We start from the raw sequence: 19,266 nt of genomic DNA, 5'->3' as shown, positions 1-19,266 counted from the left end.
GCAACAGATTTGGTAAACAAGCTAACAACTCCCTGCATCTCCATACCTCCACTTGAGCCTTTATAGTTCATATCACATTCATGATCAGGAATCCCTTTCACACAACTATGACTAAATTTGCTCAACACTCCCAACATCTAGTACTTTGCCAGTGTCAACAGATGTTGTTGTAACAACACCGTTCAATGAAGTGAAGTGTGCCCTCTTTTTTTGTCAAGTACTACCAAAAGCGACCACTATGTCCCTGTCACCATCATTTTCGATAATAGACTCTTCTGCAGCACTTTCCATTGATGATTCTGCAGCTTCTTTTACAGCCCCAAGCAGTAATCCATAATATCTCTCAAATTGAGGGCGTGGAAGATTCATCGCTGCACAAAGTGTTCTTGCTGCCTTCTGTCCCTTACCAACTCAGCGCATGCCATTTGCTTCCCTCAAATTCACATCATAACCTTTGTTTATGATTTTAGATGTCATGCAAGATGCACGAACATTACACTCGCTGCATATCACAGATAAGTTCGTAGCAAGGCCTTTCCTGACACAATCATTTTCAACCACAGAAACACACTGCACACCAAAGCAATGCTTGCACATGACATTGTCCAATATTAACTGTTACGGTATGTTAACAACATATTGCACGAAACTTCAGATTCACAGCCTCCATTTTCATTAGTACCAAAAACAAGTTCCTTCTTGAAGCACTCTGCAATGGTTTGTTCGCCGGCTCTGAGAGGTTGCAGTTTGAGCCACTGGAGCAACATTTGTTGTAGCATCCTTTACTGTGTATCCCTTGCCCTGGTGATGTTGTTTTCAGTTGAAGCAAAGAATTCTAGGCATCTTGTGTGATAATATGCCACAAACGAACTCAAAATAATGCAGCCAGATGAAAATCGTTTTGAAATTCTCAACACCACACTGCAAGCCGGGTCTAGTTTAGCAGGGGATACAATCGGTCGGCTTTGACCAATGACGTCAGAATTCGCCAGAGATCATGTATTACAAAGATGAAAAAGCTGAGAAGAATGTCCAGAAACGAAGGAATGCAAGAGAGAAAAGCTGTACTTCACATTTATAGGGGCCAGTAGTATTTTCACGTTAACGATATCGCGTGTGTCTATCTTAGTATTTCTCCACAAAATACAATGGAAAGAAATGAATGAAATATATTACTAGCAAAGAATACATCACGTTACATGTATGTCAGTTGTATCTCGAAACTCTTTCAAACTGTATTGCTTAAGTGCAGTACGGGATACAAGTTCAGCGTAAGTCGATTTCTTACTTTCAACTAGCATTGTATCCCCTGCTTCACTAAACCGTAAATGAAGCACCCGATACAAATTGAAAGCTCATTTGAAGTGTGTTGCTTAAGTACAGTACGGAATAAGAGTTTGTCCTAAGTCTATTTCTTCATTTTCACTAGCATTACTGTCCTGTTCTTCACTTGAACGATGTATCCTCCGCTTCAGTAAACCCTAAGTGGAACACGGGATACAAATTGTAGATGTGTTGTTTATCTCGTCTCTGCTATTACTAACAGTTTTTTCTTATGTACATATCAGTTCTACTGATGAAAGAAGGACCTATGTGTGTAATATATGTATACCAGACTGCCGTTGACCTCGATATATGTACACTGGTAACGAAAAGGTGGAAATAGACGTATGTTACATTTGCAACCTGTACCTCAATTGAACTACACAGAGACAAGAAGACGACACATGTACAATTTGCATCCCGTACTTTACTATGGGGTACAGTGTCCTTGTTGCCTTGGACGCTAATAGTATCCCATTTGTTACTTGAGCTATATAGCTATACGCAACATTTGTATCTTGCTCGCCAATTGACATATATAGTGTCAGTGTAAAGGCGAAGTGAAGGACGGGATACAAATTTTAGTTGTGTCGTGGGTTTCGCCTGTAATATAGCAAGTACAATTCCAAAATGTCGTACTGATACTAGTGCTGGGAAACGAAAGAAGATAGACAGCTGAGAAATTTCTATTACGCACTTCACAACACGAAAATACACATATTGGTGGAATAAAACAGTGAAATATGTCAAAATTGTGAAATACAGTAAAAGAAGCAAATGGAAAAGTGAACTTACCACACGGAAATATTGGGGAATAACCGAAGCTCGCCTAGACAGACAGTAACGAAAATTACATACCCACAAAGAGACAAATCCATTTCTATAAACGAAAATAAGACACTAAAAGTTGTTCTACAATAACAAACTAATACTCCAAATTACCTCAATATTATTACGAATAATTATTTTAATGTACAATGAAAGCGCTTATCCGGAACACAGAACTGTTTTATTATCTATGCCTCGAAGTGGAGACATTACTATCTATGACTAATGTATGATGTCATTGGTCAAAGCCGACGGGTTGTATCCCCTGCTTCACTAGACCCCTGCAAGCCTTTCAAAACAGAGAACAAACAAAATCAGTGATCAAAACAATACACGTTGATAGCAGCAGCAGAAAAAGTCAATATCAATAGTCCTTTGTTTCATGTATGACAATCTCTGGCGCAAATATAAACATTCGAATTCTACCATCCTACGTCCCCCCCCCCCTCCCCCTCCCCCGCCCCCTTGAGTGTGTGTGTTTTTTTTTTTTTTTTTTGCGGCAAAAGTGTGACTGTTATTTCAGCAAGGATACCGACAATGTCTCTTCATAAATTGGACATTGTGCTTACTGTCTAATGTCAGACAGTATAAAATGGAGGAATTAATGGGACGATGTTGGTTTATCCTGGATTCTGGTTTGCCTTCCAGAAAAAATATCTCTTTGTTAGTATTTGTTTCACATCTTATATGAGATTTTCCATTAATCATTTAGAAAAATAGTTCTTGAGTTACATTATGATTTATTTTGTAGGACATAGCATTTTGTTTTGATGAGACTGTTAATAGAATGAAGTTGAGTCTTTTGTAAATAATGAAAACAAAGTGAGTGAGCTTGGTACAATTTGAACTTTTCTCAAAAGTTTATAGATAGAAATGTTTAGAGGCCATGACTTCTTTGTAGTCACAAACCCTATGAATTACTTGGAATTGTGACTAGTCCAAAACATCAAAACTCAAACAACGGACTGCTCTGTTAGTAACATTTAGTTGAGTAATTTCCCCACCCAATGTTTAATTCACGCTGATGACTTACTGCTGAAAGCAATTTCACATGTAAAACCTGAATACAGTTTTGAGTAACAGTGTGGGTAATTTTCGTTTGGTAGTGTCTACATGCCCATGGTGTAAGAGTCTTTCCCATTCAGAGTAATTGACATTGAAATGGGATGTTACTCTGTTCATGCCTTAGGTAATTGGAGTGCTTCATTCTTGAGTTGAATCTATATTACACACATTGCACAGTTATATTGTTCTTATTATTTTATATTGTTTCATGTTGTTTCAGGCTTATGAAATGCTGCTTAGTGCCAGAAACATCCAGAACAAGGAGGAAAAGGACGCAAAACTTCATGCAGCACTGCAGGTATTGTTGGTCACTACATTTTTCCGTTATGAAATAGTTATTTGTCTTCGCACAGTACACCTTTATCAGTGGTCAAGATGTGATCTAACGAAGTTGGCTGATACTGCCGTTATTAGATTTAATCATAATTCTGTCAGGTCTGTAGGATTCATTGCATAAAAATGGTATATCTTAAAATCCAGTTTTGAGAAATAATATGCTTCAGGCAATTTACTTGCGATATGTGAAAACCATAGGAAAAGTAGTGTTTGTGTGTCTATATTACACATTAACACAGTGTTAGGTTCCTCTGCACAGCAAATCACTGGCTGTTTGGTAGCCCACAACGTTCAGAGTGAGCTTCTACATGTAACACTGAGCAACCAGAATTGAGAAAATGCTGTAGCAGTACTATGGTTGAAAGTTACTATTTCATATTGCTGTAATCTTCTACCAGCATGTACCAGATCTGCCATGGTGAAGGCAGGCCAGTGGAGTTTTCAGAACAATGTGGCAGTTGCCAATGTGTTTAGGTAACTGTCAGATGATTCATTACGTGAGTAATTGTGCTGTTGTTTATTATTGTGTGTTGTTGTACAAAAATGGCGACAGTAATTGCCGTAGAACAATTAGTTTGCTATAGGAAAGGCAACTACTGTAGGGGAACATCAGTCATGTGACGTCCATTTCTGGATAAAGGATCCTGTAGGCTTGTACATGCACTGTGATCTCCAGGAATAAGCATCCATGTTAGAGTGTGTGTGTGTGTGTGTGTGTGTGTGTGTGTGTGTGTGTGTAGGTAGACGCCTCGGTCTTTCCTTATATTCCCCCAGGGGGCTCACAACTTTTTTGTGAAGTTGTGAGTACATGCTTGGCCATCAAGGGGTCGCAGATGTTCTATTCCCTTTCCATGCTGCAAGCCCTTCCTCCTATTATTCTTTTTCGCACTCTCCCTTTCCACTGGATGGACTTTTTCCTGCTGTCCATTCTTGGATTTTGCTTATGGTTTTGGACATTGATCTTATCTTTCCTATCCTCCCCTCCCTCCTCTGCCCCCCTCTCCCCCCTCCAGCACTTCACCTTTCATCCTAAAGTACACGATCCTCAGTGTTGGATTTGGCCCACCATTCCTTTTACAAATTTTACAGAAGTGCAGTTCGTGCAGGGAAGGCTGCCCAGTGCGGTGTATATTCCATATCCGTGCGTTTCTCTTTGCTCACTTCGTATCTGGCAATGGTAATTCCCCCAAAACCCAACATGGCTGCCATCCGGGGGGGAGGGGGGGGGGTCAAGTACCTATTTGGTGGTAGCGCTCCTGACTGTGCAGGTATTATACTATTGTTACCTGAGCTGCAAGCTCCCCTCGTACGCCAAGGGGTATGTGTCAGTTGTGGCTGCAACATGGGGATTGTGAGCAATGAACTACTGGCCGGCTAGCTGTTGCTGAGACTGAATGGTGCCCATGGGAGACCCCCATTAGGAGCAGGTGGAACTGTAGCAGTTGACTTGCATATGAAACAGATTAAACTTTCTTCCATTGTTGGCCCCAATGCCCGAGCTGTCTTTTTTGAAGGAAAAGATTCTTACAATGCAGAGACAGATGGTCTCAAAATGTTCCCTTGCCTGACTACACAATGGGAGTAACATAGGGATAAGAGATACGGAGAGAGAGACTCCCATCAATACTTAGTTTGGTCTAGGCCTGACATGAATTCCTTTATGGCAACAAAGCCGTTATTCTTTGTTGAACACCTTGAGGATGGGTTGGGGAAGTTGCATTGATCTCGAAAAAGAAGAGTGGTTAAATTCTGATTAAAATGGCATCCGATGCCCATTCATCAGTGCTGCTTGCCTTTGACAAACTGGGTGACGTTCCTGTAACTGTCACCCCCCCACCCCGCTCACCATAATAGATTATCTCTCACTGCCATCTTCTTTTACACGCAGATGACAAGTTATGTGCCAATTTGAATCAATGGGGTGTGCTTTTTGTCTGTTGTATCCAGCAGGGACCAAAGGACAAGGGTTGCTACTGGGGCCTTCATTGTAGTCGTTCAAGGCAAAGCGTTGCTGATAAGGTCAGTGTGATATGAAACCGTATGAACCCCTCAGAATGTAGTGCTTCAAATGCATGAGATCCAGGCACATGTCTTTGCGTAGTAATACTAGCCCCATCTCTAGGGATTGTGGAGATCAATTGCACATCAATGTTTTAGTATAATACACTCACTCTTTCCTTTCTACCTTGGACCCTTGTTCCCACTTGTCTAAACCCGTAACCCCGGTGTTTGGGAGCCCTCCTTGTACAGCTTCCCTCCACACTCTCACTTCAGGAGTGTTGACTACACATCTGTTGGGTACGTCGAGTCCCAGCGATCAGCCAGAGAAACATCACCCTCCTCCAGTATCTCTCACCAGGAAGGGAAGCTCCCTTTCCAGATTTCTGCTGATCTGCAACCAGATTCCAGCCAGTGACTGAAGGAGCCACAGGCTGCTGGTCGTAGGACTTGGTGTTCCTCCTCCATCCCTGAAACTAGTCCTTGCAGGCATTAAAATCGCCTGGAGAGGAGGAAGACAGATGATCTGAGGAGGAGGAGGAGGAGGAGGAGGACAGAAGTCCTCAAAGGAGTAGACTTCAGTGGCCCTCATGACACCTGACCTCCACCCCTCTCTCTTGTGTTCCACCTCTGCATCCACAGATCCTCCCACGTAATCTGATTCAGAACCAGTCTACACTCCTGGAAATTGAAATAAGAACACCGTGAATTCATTGTCCCAGGAAGGGGAAACTTTATTGACACATTCCTGGGGTCAGATACATCACATGATCACACTGACAGAACCACAGGCACATAGACACAGGCAACAGAGCATGCACAATGTCGGCACTAGTACAGTGTATATCCACCTTTCGCAGCAATGCAGGCTGCTATTCTCCCATGGAGACGATCGTAGAGATGCTGGATGTAGTCCTGTGGAACGGCTTGCCATGCCATTTCCACCTGGCGCCTCAGTTGGACCAGCGTTCGTGCTGGACGTGCAGACCACGTGAGACGACGCTTCACCCAGTCCCAAACATGGGGGACAGATCCGGAGATCTTGCTGGCCAGGGTAGTTGACTTACACCTTCTAGAGCACGTTGGGTGGCACGGGATACATGCGGACGTGCATTGTCCTGTTGGAACAGCAAGTTCCCTTGCCGGTCTAGGAATGGTAGAACGATGGGTTCGATGACGGTTTGGATGTACCGTGCACTATTCAGTGTCCCCTCGACGATCACCAGTGGTGTACGACCAGTGTAGGTGATCGCTCCCCACACCATGATGCCGGGTGTTGGCCCTGTGTGCCTCGGTCGTATGCAGTCCTGATTGTGGCGCTCACCTGCACGGCGCCAAACACGCATACGACCATCATTGGCACCAAGGCAGAAGCGACTCTCATCGCTGAAGACGACACGTCTCCATTCGTCCCTCCATTCACGCCTGTCGCGACACCACTGGAGGCGGGCTGCACGATGTTGGGGCGTGAGCGGAAGACGGCCTAACGGTGTGCGGGACCGTAGCCCAGCTTCATGGAGACGGTTGCGAATGGTCCTCGCCGATACCCCAGGAGTAACTGTGTCCCTAATTTGCTGGGAAGTGGCGGTGCGGTCCCCTACGGCACTGCGTAGGATCCTACGGTCTTGGCGTGCATCCGTGCGTCGCTGCGGTCCGGTCCCAGGTCGACGGGCACGTGCACCTTCCGCCGACCACTGGCGACAACATCGATGTACTGTGGAGACCTCACGCCCCACGTGTTGAGCAATTCGGTGGTACGTCCACCCGGCCTCCCGCATGCCCACTATACGCCCTCGCTCAAAGTCCGTCAACTGCACATACGGTTCACGTCCACGCTGTCGCGGCATGCTACCAGTGTTAAAGACTGCGATGGCGCTCCGTATGCCACGGCAAACTGGCTGACACTGACGGCAGCGGTGCACAAATGCTGCGCAGCTAGCGCCATTCGACTGCCAACACCGCGGTTCCTGGTGTGTCCGCTGTGCCGTGCGTGTGATCATTGCTTGTACAGCCCTCTCGCAGTGTCCGGAGCAAGTGTGGTGGGTCTGACACACCGGTGTCAATGTGTTCTTTTTTCCATTTCCAGGAGTGTATATTGATGCCATATCCTTCATGCTCCCACAGGATACTGATAGTGTGATTCTCCAGTGGAACTGTAGCAGCCTTTTCCACCAGCTGCCTGAGCTTAGGTGTCTCTCATGTGTATATTCTGCTTTCTGCATTTCCCTGTAGGAAACATGGTTCCCAGCAATGTAGGCCCTTACCACCCGTGTCTGCCAGTCTATTTTAAGAGTCACTTGACTATAAAAGCGTCCTGGATGGAGTTTGCATGTACATTCTGAACTCTGTCTCCAGCAAATACGTACTACTTGATATGTCTTTGGCGGTCATGGCTGTCCATGTGAGGATGTCACTGGATTTTACCATACACAATGTGTATCTCCCTCCTGTTAGTGGATTGTGTCAAAACACGTTGCCTGCATTGACTTCTTAGCTCCCCCACTCTTCCTAATTCTGGGTGACTTCAATTACGAAGGAATGAAGAAGTATTAAGAAGAGTCGAGGAAGAAAGAAACTTGCTGAAAGTTATCAGAAAGAGAAAACTGAACTGGATTGGACATTGTTTAAGGAGGGACTGTTTATTGAAGAAAGGAATAGGAGGAGTGGTGGAGGGAAAAGGGGGAAGAGGAAAAAGAAGATATCAAATGCTGGACAATATAAAAGGAGACAAATTTTCATAAATGGAAAGACTAGCTATGGACAGACATAAGTGGAAGAGGCTTAACCCATAACAAGAACTGGCGTAAAGCAGAATACCATACTACTACTACTACTACTACTGCTACTGGCACTACTCGATTCCCATAACCCTTTGTGGGGTGAAACCGTGACCACTGGCAGTGGCAAAGTTATCGAAAACTTGCTTGCAGAGCTCAACCTTTGTCTCTTGGATACTGGTGCCCTCGCACATTTCAGTGTAGCGTATGGCTCTTGTTTGGCGATGGGATTGTCAATATCACATCCTCACCCATTTCAACCGAATGTGAAGCGATGACAAGTTCCCATTTCAGTGGTGAGAAAGTGTGATCGCCCCAGTACTCAAAACAGGTAACACCTCCTCGAGATGGAGAGCTATCGCCCAACTAGTGTCACTAATGTTCTCTGCAGGTTGCTTGAGCATATGGTGAGCCAACAGCTGTGGAGTCTCCAGTTCTGTTGGCTCCGTCCGAGTGGTTTTTGCCAATCCCATTCTACTGCTGACATTTTGGTCTGCCTGGAGTTTGCTATCTGGACATGTTTTGCCCTCTGATAGCATCTTATTGCTACCTTCTTTGACTTATAAATGGCCAAGTGACATCACCACACCCTCGTTTACCCTAGACAAGTGGGGTCTCCATATCTGAAACTTCTTATCTCGCTGTACTTTCAGAGTTCATGTTGGTGCTTCCCACTGTACATCCTGTTTTCATGAGAATGGGGTCCCACAGGACTCATTACTGTGTGTGCCCCTTTTCGTAGAGGCTGTTGATGGTTTAGCCACAGTTGTAGGATCTACAGTGTCACCCTGCTGTATGCTGACAATTTCTGTTTTCATAGAGGCATGCTGAAAAATCATGCCTCCAGATTTCTTTATGTGAAAACTCTTAAAGCTCTAAAGGTTCAGTGAACTATGCTCCATGCAGAACGGATCCAGTGTGCTCGCTGCTAAATTGATGGCCATCAATTGGGTCCTCAGTCACAGTCATTCTTGGACCAGTGAGTCTTTCTTAATCTTACTCTTCATAAGAAAGGGGACAAGAGTGACTTAAATAATTGTAGACCAATCTCATTTTCTAAAATACTCAAAAAAGTTATGTATCCAAGAGTTGTCGCACATTTAAGTGAAAATAATTTACTCAGCATGTCACAGTTCGGATTCTGGAAGGGTTACTTGACTGAGAATGCTCTCTACACATTTACCCATCAAATAGTACAAGCCCTAAATATGAGGGTAATCCCAAAAGTAAGGTCTCCTATTTTTTTTTAAGTACAGAACTCTGTGTGGCAGTTGGTCACACTGTTATGAAGAGTGCTGTGTGTAAACATGCGCATGACATGCTGAGGCATTCAGTCTTGGCTTGGCAGCCGTTGACAATGGAGCTCCCATTGGATGTTACCACCAATTGCATGCAGTTATTCGGTTTTTGAATGCAAAGGGCACTGCGCTGATTGAAATCCATCGCCAATTGACAGAAGTGTATGGTGAGTCGTGCATGGATGTCAAAAGTGTTTGAAAGCAGTGTAGAGAGTTTGCAGTTGGTCAGACCGAAATTCACGATGAACAAAGGAGCGGGACACTATCAATTTCTGAGGGACAGTGTTTTGAAGGTTGAGCAAAGTGTGCGTGTAGATCAGCGGATCACCCTGGATGATGTGTGCACATTGGTTCCTGAGGTTTCCCGAAGCACTGCTCACAGAATTTTAATGGATACATTGAACTACCATAAGGTGTGCGCAAGATGTGTGCCATGCATGCTGACTGAGGACCACATGCGACAACGAGTTGATGCTTCGCGCGCATTTCTTCACCACCTTGCAGCTGAACAGGACAACTTTCTGGACTCAATTGTCACGGGTGACCATAACTTTCTAAACTGCATGGTGGCGAGCTGGTATGACATTGGCATACAAAAACTGCCACAACGTCTACAAAAATGCATCGACAGAAATGGTGTTTATGTCGGAAAATAGCTAAATGTTCAAGCTGTAAACTGATGTAAACCATTGTAGAAATAAACAAAAAAATAGGAGACCTTACTTTTGGGATTATCCTCATAACAAACTATTGCCAGTTGGTATTTTTTGTGATCTTTGCAAGGCATTTGCCTGTGTGGATCATGTTACACTCTTAGAAAAACTCAGGTTTTAAGGAATTGAAGGCTATACACACAGCTGGTTTGAATCATACTTAACGAACAGAAAGCAAAACGTTGTGCTGAATAACACAAATAATGTTGGGAGGTTGGTAAATTCTAGTGAATGGGGAGTTATTACAAAGGGAGTCCCACAGGGTTCACATTTGGGTCCTCTGCGGTTCCTTATTCATGTGAATGACCTCTCACTTAATGTTCGACAAGCAGAGCTAGTACTTTTTGCAGATGACTCGAGTGTTATAATAAATCCCATTCCAGAAAAAGCAGCTGAAGATATTGTTAAGGATGTCTTTCAAAGAATTATTAAGTGGTTCTCAAAAAATGGACTCTCCCTTAGTTTTGAAAAAACTCACTTATCCAGTTGTGTACACAGAGTAGAGTCATACCAATAACTGATGTAGCATATGAACAGGGCTCAGTCAACAGGGTAGATTTCTCCAAATTTTTGGGTGTTCACATTGGTGACAACCTGAACTGAAAGAAGCATATTACTGAACTTCTCAAACAATTAAGTTCAGCCTCTTTTGCTCTTTGTATAATCGCTAATCTTGGTAATAAACAAGTCAGCCTCCTAACGTACTTTGCATATTTCCACTCAGTAATGTCTTACGGAATAGTTTTCTGGGCTAACTCACCGCTTAGACATAAAGTATTGATTGCACAAAAGAGAGCAGTGAGAATAATTAGTGGTTTTCACTCAAGGATGTCATGTAGGCACCTATTCAAGGAGTTACATATTTTAACTGCACCATTAGAGTACATATATTCGCTAATGAAATTCGTTATAAATAATCCATCTCGATTCATGAAGAACAGTGATGTTCATACGTACAACACTAGAGGGAAAAATGATCTTTACTATCCGTTATTGAAGCTGTCAGTTGCTCAAAAAGGAGTACATTATTCAGCAACAAAAATCTTTGATCATTTGCTCAACAACATAAAGTGTCTGGCAGGTAGCAGATCAAGTTTCAAATCTAGCTTAAAATAATTTCTTTTGGACAACTCCTTGTATTCCATGGACAAGTTTGTGGGTCAAAACTGTTAAAAAAAGTGCCTCTAAATGTAGTTGCATGTGTAGAACTAAAAATTTCAGTAATATTAGTATCAGTACCATATTTGTGTGTGTGTGTGTGTGTGTGTGTGTGTGTGTGTGTGTGTGTAAATAATTGACTTGTTCCATATCATATCAACAAAATAGATGTGAAAATTATCTATGGAACATGACATAATAAACTAAACTAAGCAGTGACTCCTTGAGTAGTCTTCAGTCCGTTGCCCAGTGCTCCTACAGACACCCATTGGTTGTGGCTGTCCCCATCAAGCTGGACAGTCGGTAGTCTTCGTCTCGACCCTTGGTCACGTTAGGACCCAGGTAATGAACGTGCTGACTGGTTGACCAAGTTAGCTTCCAAGATTCTGCCTTTGGAGATGAGGCACTGGAACTGGACCTTTGGTCAGTTAATAATAGATTGGAACACGGAATGATGTGCCCTGGCTTCTCCGAACAAACTGCTGGCAGTAAATGGTACTATGACCCTGCGGCAGTCTTCAATTTGTGCTTCTCACAACATGTCTACCATTCTGTCAGCTTCAGATTGGCCACACTTGGTGGTTGACACACAGCCACATTGCATGATGTGAGGATCCCTCCCATTGTCAGTGTGGTGCCCATTTGACAGTGACCCGCATTCTTCTGGACTGCCTTAAGTTCGCTGCTTTACGGTGAAATCTTAAACTTGCTGACATACTGCCTTTGGTACTAGCATATAGCACCAAAGTGGCTGATTTGGTTTATGTTTTACTTGTGAAGGCAGTTAATGCAACTTACTCTGAGGTACCGCACATTGACTTCATCAAACACTTGAGGGACTGGAAGGGTGCACTGCTGCCTGTTCTGACCCATAGGTCCCCATGGCTGTACTTGCTCCGTGGTCCATTTATTCTTCTACATTTGTCAGTGTTTTAATGTCTCATCATCTTTGTCTTCCTGAGATTTAATGAATTTCTCCACATTGTTAGTTTTCTTATGGTAACAGAAGGTGAAGTAATTGGATTGCCCCATGGAGGGCAACCTGATGAAGTAATACCAGTCAGATGCATAGGGTGCATCACTCATTGCATAACATGGGAGTTCCAGATGCTTTTTGGGCAGAGCAACTTTCACACATTACTCCTTCTCATCCCTTTCTCTCTCCTACTTGGTTCTCTCTCTTCGGTTTATTGATTCCCAGTTGCAATGCCATTCATCAGGATTTGTCGTCTGTGTTATTCCTCTCTGATGACTATTCCTGGATTGATGCATGTAGGATGGAGGGGTTGATGACCTTGTAGTTTGGTCCCTTTAACCCCCATCAATCCAATTTTTTTATGTCTTGGAATCCAGCGAAGAACATCCTTGTCCATCTACCTACCTGTTTACATGTCTTGCCCATCTCCATTTTTATTCCAGTCATAATTACATCATTTATGTAAGTCTGTTCTTTTATAAATTAATTTGTTTTCATGTTTCAGCCAGTAATTCGCAACAAGCACCCCTCCATTGTTGACTGGCTAGCTGTCAGTCAAAACTGTTAACGTGCAATGATGATAAACTTTTCATTTAAGTAGTATTAGAATTTTGCCTCTGAAAACCTTATTTACACTACCAAAGCATGACAGACTATTCTTACTCTTATATTTACTTCTTGTCATACCCATCCATCTCTGTCTTTTGTCACCTTAAATTTAAAAATTCGTAAATTGTTTCTGTGAGCTCATGATTAAGTTCTACATTTTTCATATTATAACTGTCATTTAAACCTGCCATTGTACTTGCTCGATTTATGAGCTTTTGCTCTATTTATTTTCTTTTATTAGATTATATTGTGAATATAAAAATTATAGCTGGACAACCCTTTGATGTTGTAGGGACTTATTGATAAAATTTTTAATACAAATGTTTTCATCACAAATGTGCCAATATGATATCTTGTTCCACGACGACTTAGATCGTTCCGCAGTATAGGTGTGTCATATGGTAATTTTGCAGCCATAAAACAGTGTATACTTTAAATTTGCCAGTCTTCACCCTTACTTTGTCATATACTCCAACACACTTACATGTCAACAAAAATTTTAAAAATTACTATACAACTAGCACCAAACCTGCAGTGCATTAATCTGACACTCGTCTGTTCACCATTGTTAATGCAGATACTGTTGTCATGAAAGTTATGTAAATTGACCTCGTCCAGTTGTCGAGGGTGAAGCTCCTGCTCCTGCACGAAGGCCCATCGCTGTGAATACCTGTGCTATGAGATAGTTGACAACTTAAATACATTGCCATTCAGTTAGTGTTCTTATCCTTATCCTCATCCTCACTTGCATCTTCCACTTGACAGAAAAACTGTTCTCTCTATGAAATTTATTTGTAAATTGGGGCTCAGTGGATTACCAATGTATGTATGTATCTGATATGATCCATTATAAACAGTGCTGAAAGCCTGCGACTGAAAACAATAGGTTTGTTTATAAATAACTCATCTGCTACCAGCCACGATTTTCTTTATTTTCCGCACAACGCGTTTCGGGAAATGATTCCCATTTTAAAGTGTGTTTTTTGTGTTTCTTATGTCATTCCTATGTGATGTTGTTGATGTGTGAGATTCTGATTCATTTCGTTGACTTTACTGCAATGTATAAGAAAACATGCGATTTTTAGTTGGTTGTCGATCTTTTTGTGAAGTTAGTGGCGAAATTTAGAGTAATTTGTACTTACAGTTTCCTTATGGTCCATTTGTGCAGAGTCTCGCACACACTAAACATCACACACAACTTGCTGTACACTTTTAAACATTGCAAATATTTTACATAAACAAAACAGTGACATAATGTTCTTAAAAGTAGTCAACAGAGATGACATTATAGGTCTTCCATGGAGTATAATATGCTTTTGTACAGAGGTTATGTACCTTAACAATTTTGATCATAATTTACTTAAGTCTATTTTACAATTGTGCTTATTTCTAAGTGTTACTATTTTTATTTAAGTATACTATCAAAACATCTGAAGAAATTCACTGATTCACTTTGAAGTTTTTTGTGTAATATTTTATCTTCATATTGTCTGTAATGTGAACATATCTCCAGTTCTTCTAGCGAATCCATTTTATGTCCTTTATTTAGTCGGTGAAGTACTTTGACATTTTGCTCTATTTTTCCAAATGGGTGTCCTGTATTCTGTACATGTGTTGCTATGGTTGATGTAGTGTGTCTGTTGTGTGTGTAGGCTTTTATGTGCTCTGTGTACCTGGTATTGAAATTTTGGCCTGTCTGTCGTAGGTAGAACATGGAGCATTCCTGGCATGTGACCTTGTATATTCCAGAGTCTGAGTTTGGATCATGCCCACAGTTTACATTGTGTATTAGTTTTTGCTGTATTTTATTAGATGAGGAAAACCCAAATTTTACTTCGTGATTTTTGAAAATATTAGCAATCTTCTGTGATACATAGTCAATGTATAGGATACTAGATATGCATTTGTTTTTCACTTTTTCTTCTGTGGTGCAGTTTGTACCTGGCTCTTTCTTCACTTTGTCTAGGATTGTGTCAACCATGGAAGCATTGTATCCATTGGCAACTGCAATCTTTTTCACTGTGTCTATTTCTTGTTGCATGTTTTCTTGGTTCAATGGTATTTTAGTTGCCCTGTGTAGCATTGACCCATATGCTGCCTCTTTATGGATATTTGGGTGAGATGAGGTAGCAGGGGTTGTGGTGTCAGTCATTGTGTTTTTCCTATGAATTTTGAATGTGCATGTTTTGTTGTGTCTTGTAATATTTAGATCCAGAAAGTTGATGCTTTTATTTTGTTCATGTTCCACTGTAAATTTAATTTTCTCATGTAGATTATTGAAGTAATTTAGAATGTCTGTGATGTCTTTCACATCCCTTTCACTAACAGTAGTGTGTCATCTACATATCGCCTATAAAATTCAATTTTCTTTAGGCAAGGTTCTTGGCTGATAAATAAATTTTGTCCTGAGTGATTTATGTATATGTCAGCTATAGTACCAGATATACATGATTCCATTGCTAGGCCATCTAGTTGTTAATATATGTTGCCATTAAAAGTGAAGTAGCTGTAACTTAGGGTTAGCTAAAAGAGTTCCATAAATTCAACAGGTTCTGTGTATGAAAGTTTCTTGTGTTTCATAAGGTTCTTTTGTATTACTGTTACAGCTTCTTGTATGGGTATGTTTGAGTAAAGGTTGATGATGTCAAGTGATATAAACTGAGCATCTTGGGGGAGCTTTCTGGCATTTAGTTCCTTAGCTAGTATCATGCTGTTTTTATGGAATGCATATGAAGCAACTGCTCTTCCCGCCGTGTGCAGGAAGTGGTTTCCAAAAATTATGCCACAGGAACCACAATAGAAGAGAGTGATGGGAGAGCTTGTTTGGGAAAAAATTGACATAGTGAAACTGACGGATACGACTTTTGCACAGGTAGTCACCATATCACAGTATTGAGTGTGACCTGCTGAAAATAGCCTCAGCAACGACCCATACCAATGTTGGGCTGGTGCCTGCTTTTGTGCGGCATGATCAGCCCCAGTTGAACCGCTCTGTCAGGAGGGTGAATATGGAGTTGGATCAGTTGCTTAGGGTGGCCACTCTGTCAGACATTGGATTGGTTCCTGTTGAGGCTATTGATAGGGGGGATTTCACAAGGCATGGTCTACATCTCAATAGGAAAGGGAAGGGTAAACTGGCAGGGTTGTTAGCGAAATCCATAAGGGGGGACACTAGTACTCATGGATGTGCCTCTTTTTTTAGACTAATATCAGTGTCCAATGAGAAGTTCAGGCAGGAAGGTGCTAAAGAGGTCCAGGAAAGTAAATAAGAATGTTACCATATTTAACCAAAATATTGGTGGATTAAAGAAAAAAGTAGAATCTCACATAAGTAAAGTAAAAAAATAATGTTACCATTTTTCACCAAAATATTCCGGGATTGAAGAATAAAGTAGATGAGCTCCTGGTTTGTTTAGATGACATTGAATCTGATAATGTAATAGATATATTATGCCTGTCTGAGCATCACATTGTGTCCGACATGGAAAAGGTAAATATCAGTGGTTATAAACTAGCTGCACATATGAGTAGAGAGAATAAGGTGAGAGGAGGAGTTGCCATATATGTCAAAAGTTATCACTGTGTAGAAAGCTTAGATACAAAAAAGTTTTGTCTAGACCAACATGTAGAAGCATTTGCCTGTCAACTTAAACTGAAGGAGGGCTCTTTTATAATTGTAACAGTATATAGGTCCCCTTCAGGAAACTTTCATTTATTTCTGCAAAACTTGGATGCCTTGTTGTGCTATCTGTCACATAGGGTAAAGCAAATTATTATTTGTGGGGACTTCAGTGTTGGCTCACCGAAAGAGCGTAATAGGAAGAATGACCTGGAAGTCTTGCTCGGTTCTTTCAATTTGACATATGTCATTAATTTTCCTACTCGGGTAGTAAAGGACAGCAGCACATTGATAGATAACACTTTTATAGACCAAGATAGATTTAAAAACATAAGTTCTTGTCCTGTTGAGAATGGGCTTTCGGATCATGGTGCTCAGCAAGTTACAGTATATGACATAGCTCTATTCAGTAATTCAAAACTACCCTCCAAAGTTGTGCATTCAATTAATGACTCAACAATTAGAAATTTCAGAGAAAATCTTCAGCAGTTAGACTGGGATGAGGTGTACAAGGAACCCGATGCTAATTTAAAATATAACTTATTTCATACTTGTAAGAGAATTTGAAAACTGTTTCCCCCAAGAAAGTAGTTAAATCTAATTATAAGAAACCATGCAAAAATCCTTGGCTTACTAAAGGAATAAAAATATCTTGTAACCACAAAAGGGAACTGTATCTAACAACAAGAAAGAGTAATGACCCAGAAACAGCCAAATATTATAAAAACTACTGTTCTACATTAAGAAAGGTTATTAAAAAGTCCAGAAGCATGTGCATCATGTCTGAGATTAATACCTCTGATAACAAAATCAAAACAATTTGGAGTATTATTACAAGGGAAACAGGGCAACCAAGAGTACAGGATGACGGCATCACCATCAAAGCAAATGGAAACTTGATAAACAAGAAGCCGGAAGTCGAAAACATTTTGAATAATCATTTTTTAAATGTTGTAGAGAAAATAGTATCTAAATGTTCATTAGAAGAACCAAGGCAGCCAATGAGAGGCCTTACCCACATCATTTGATACAATTGAAATTCCACCAACCTCTCCTCTGAAATTAGGAAGATAATAATCTCTCTCAAGAATAAAAGCTCACATGGAATTGATGCCATTTCCAGCAGGATAATAAAAGCCAGTTCCCAAGAGATAAGTGGGATTCTTAGCCACATATGTAATAGCTCTCCGAAGCAGGTTATTTTCCCAGATAGACTGAAGTATGCCATTGTTAAACCACTGCATAAAAAAAGGGGATTCGTCTCGTGTCAACAACTACTGCCCAATCTCTCTTCTGACTGCCTTATCCAAAATTCTTGAAAAAGTGATGTATTGTAGAGTAGCTTCACACCTTTGTAAAAATAAAGTTTTAACAAAATGTCAGTTTGGTTTCCAGAAGGGTTTTTCAACAGAAAATGCTATATATACTTTCACTAATGAAATATTAAATGCTCTGAGTAACCAGAAGTCACCCGTTGGGATTTTTTGTGATCTATCAAAGGCTTTTGATTGTGTTAATCATGGAATACTTCTAGATAAGCTCAAGTACTGTGATATCAATGGGACAGTGCTCAAATGGTTTAAATCATACCTAACTGGAAGAGTGCAGAAAGTTGAAATAAACAGTTCACATAATATGCAAAAAACAGATGATTTCTCATACTGGGGGAACAACCAAGAATGGGGTGCCGCAAGGTTCGGTCTTGGGTCCTCTGCTGTTCTTAATATATATTAATGACTTGCCATTCTCTATTCACGAAGATGCAAAGCTGGTACTTTTTGCTGATGATAAAAGTATAGCTATCACACTCAACAGACAAGAATTAACTGGTGGAACTGTAAATGATGATTTTCAGAAAATCAGTAAGTGGTTCTCTGCAAATAGGCTCTCATTGAACTTCGACAAAACACAGTATATACAGTTCCACACAGTAAATGGAATGACACCATTAATAAATATAGACTTCGATCAGAAATCTGTAGCTAAGGTAGAATATTCAAAATTTCTAGGTGTATGCTTGAATGAGGGATTGAACTGGAAAAAAACACACTGAGGATCTGCTGAAACGTTTTGAGTTCAGCTACTGATGCTATTAGGGTCATTGCAGATTGTGGCAATATACATCTGAGTAAATTAGCTTACCACGCCTATTTTCATTATCTGCTTTTGTATGGCATCATATTGTGGGGTAACTCATAGATAAGTAAAAGAGTGTTCATTGCACAAAAGTGTGTAATCAGAATAATTGCTGGAGCTCATCCAAGATCATCCTGCAGACACTTATTTAAGGAGCTAGAGATCTTCACTGTAGCCTCACAATATATTTATTCACTTATGAAATTTGTTATTAACAATCCGAACGAATTCAAAAGTAATAGCAGTGTACATGGCTACAACACTAGGAGAAAGGATGATCTTCACTACTCAAGGTTAAATCTAACTTTGGCTCAGAAGGGGGTAAATTATGCTGCCACAAAAGTCTTTGGTCACTTACCTAATAGCATCAAAAATCTGACAGATAGCCATATAGCATTTAAAAGGAAATTAAAAGAATTTCTTAATGGCA

The 19,266-nt window shown here is 41.0% G+C and overlaps 1 protein-coding gene across 2 annotated transcripts in view; it reads left to right on the top strand.

Annotated features, from left to right (window-relative positions):
• LOC124612410 (nuclear pore complex protein Nup155) overlaps positions 1 to 19,266 on the top strand; it is a 254,444-nt gene that overhangs the window by 159,165 nt on the left and 76,013 nt on the right. For both annotated transcript variants that reach the window (XM_047140603.1, XM_047140605.1), the window contains one exon: positions 3,437 to 3,514. In XM_047140603.1, coding sequence (XP_046996559.1) covers positions 3,437 to 3,514 — 78 coding nt within the window. The remainder of the gene's footprint in view (positions 1 to 3,436; positions 3,515 to 19,266) is intronic.

Source organism: Schistocerca americana, chromosome 4 (genome assembly GCF_021461395.2).
Source record: "Schistocerca americana isolate TAMUIC-IGC-003095 chromosome 4, iqSchAmer2.1, whole genome shotgun sequence".
NCBI lineage: Eukaryota > Metazoa > Arthropoda > Insecta > Orthoptera > Acrididae > Schistocerca > Schistocerca americana.
This window is presented reverse-complemented; position numbering and strand designations above follow the sequence as displayed.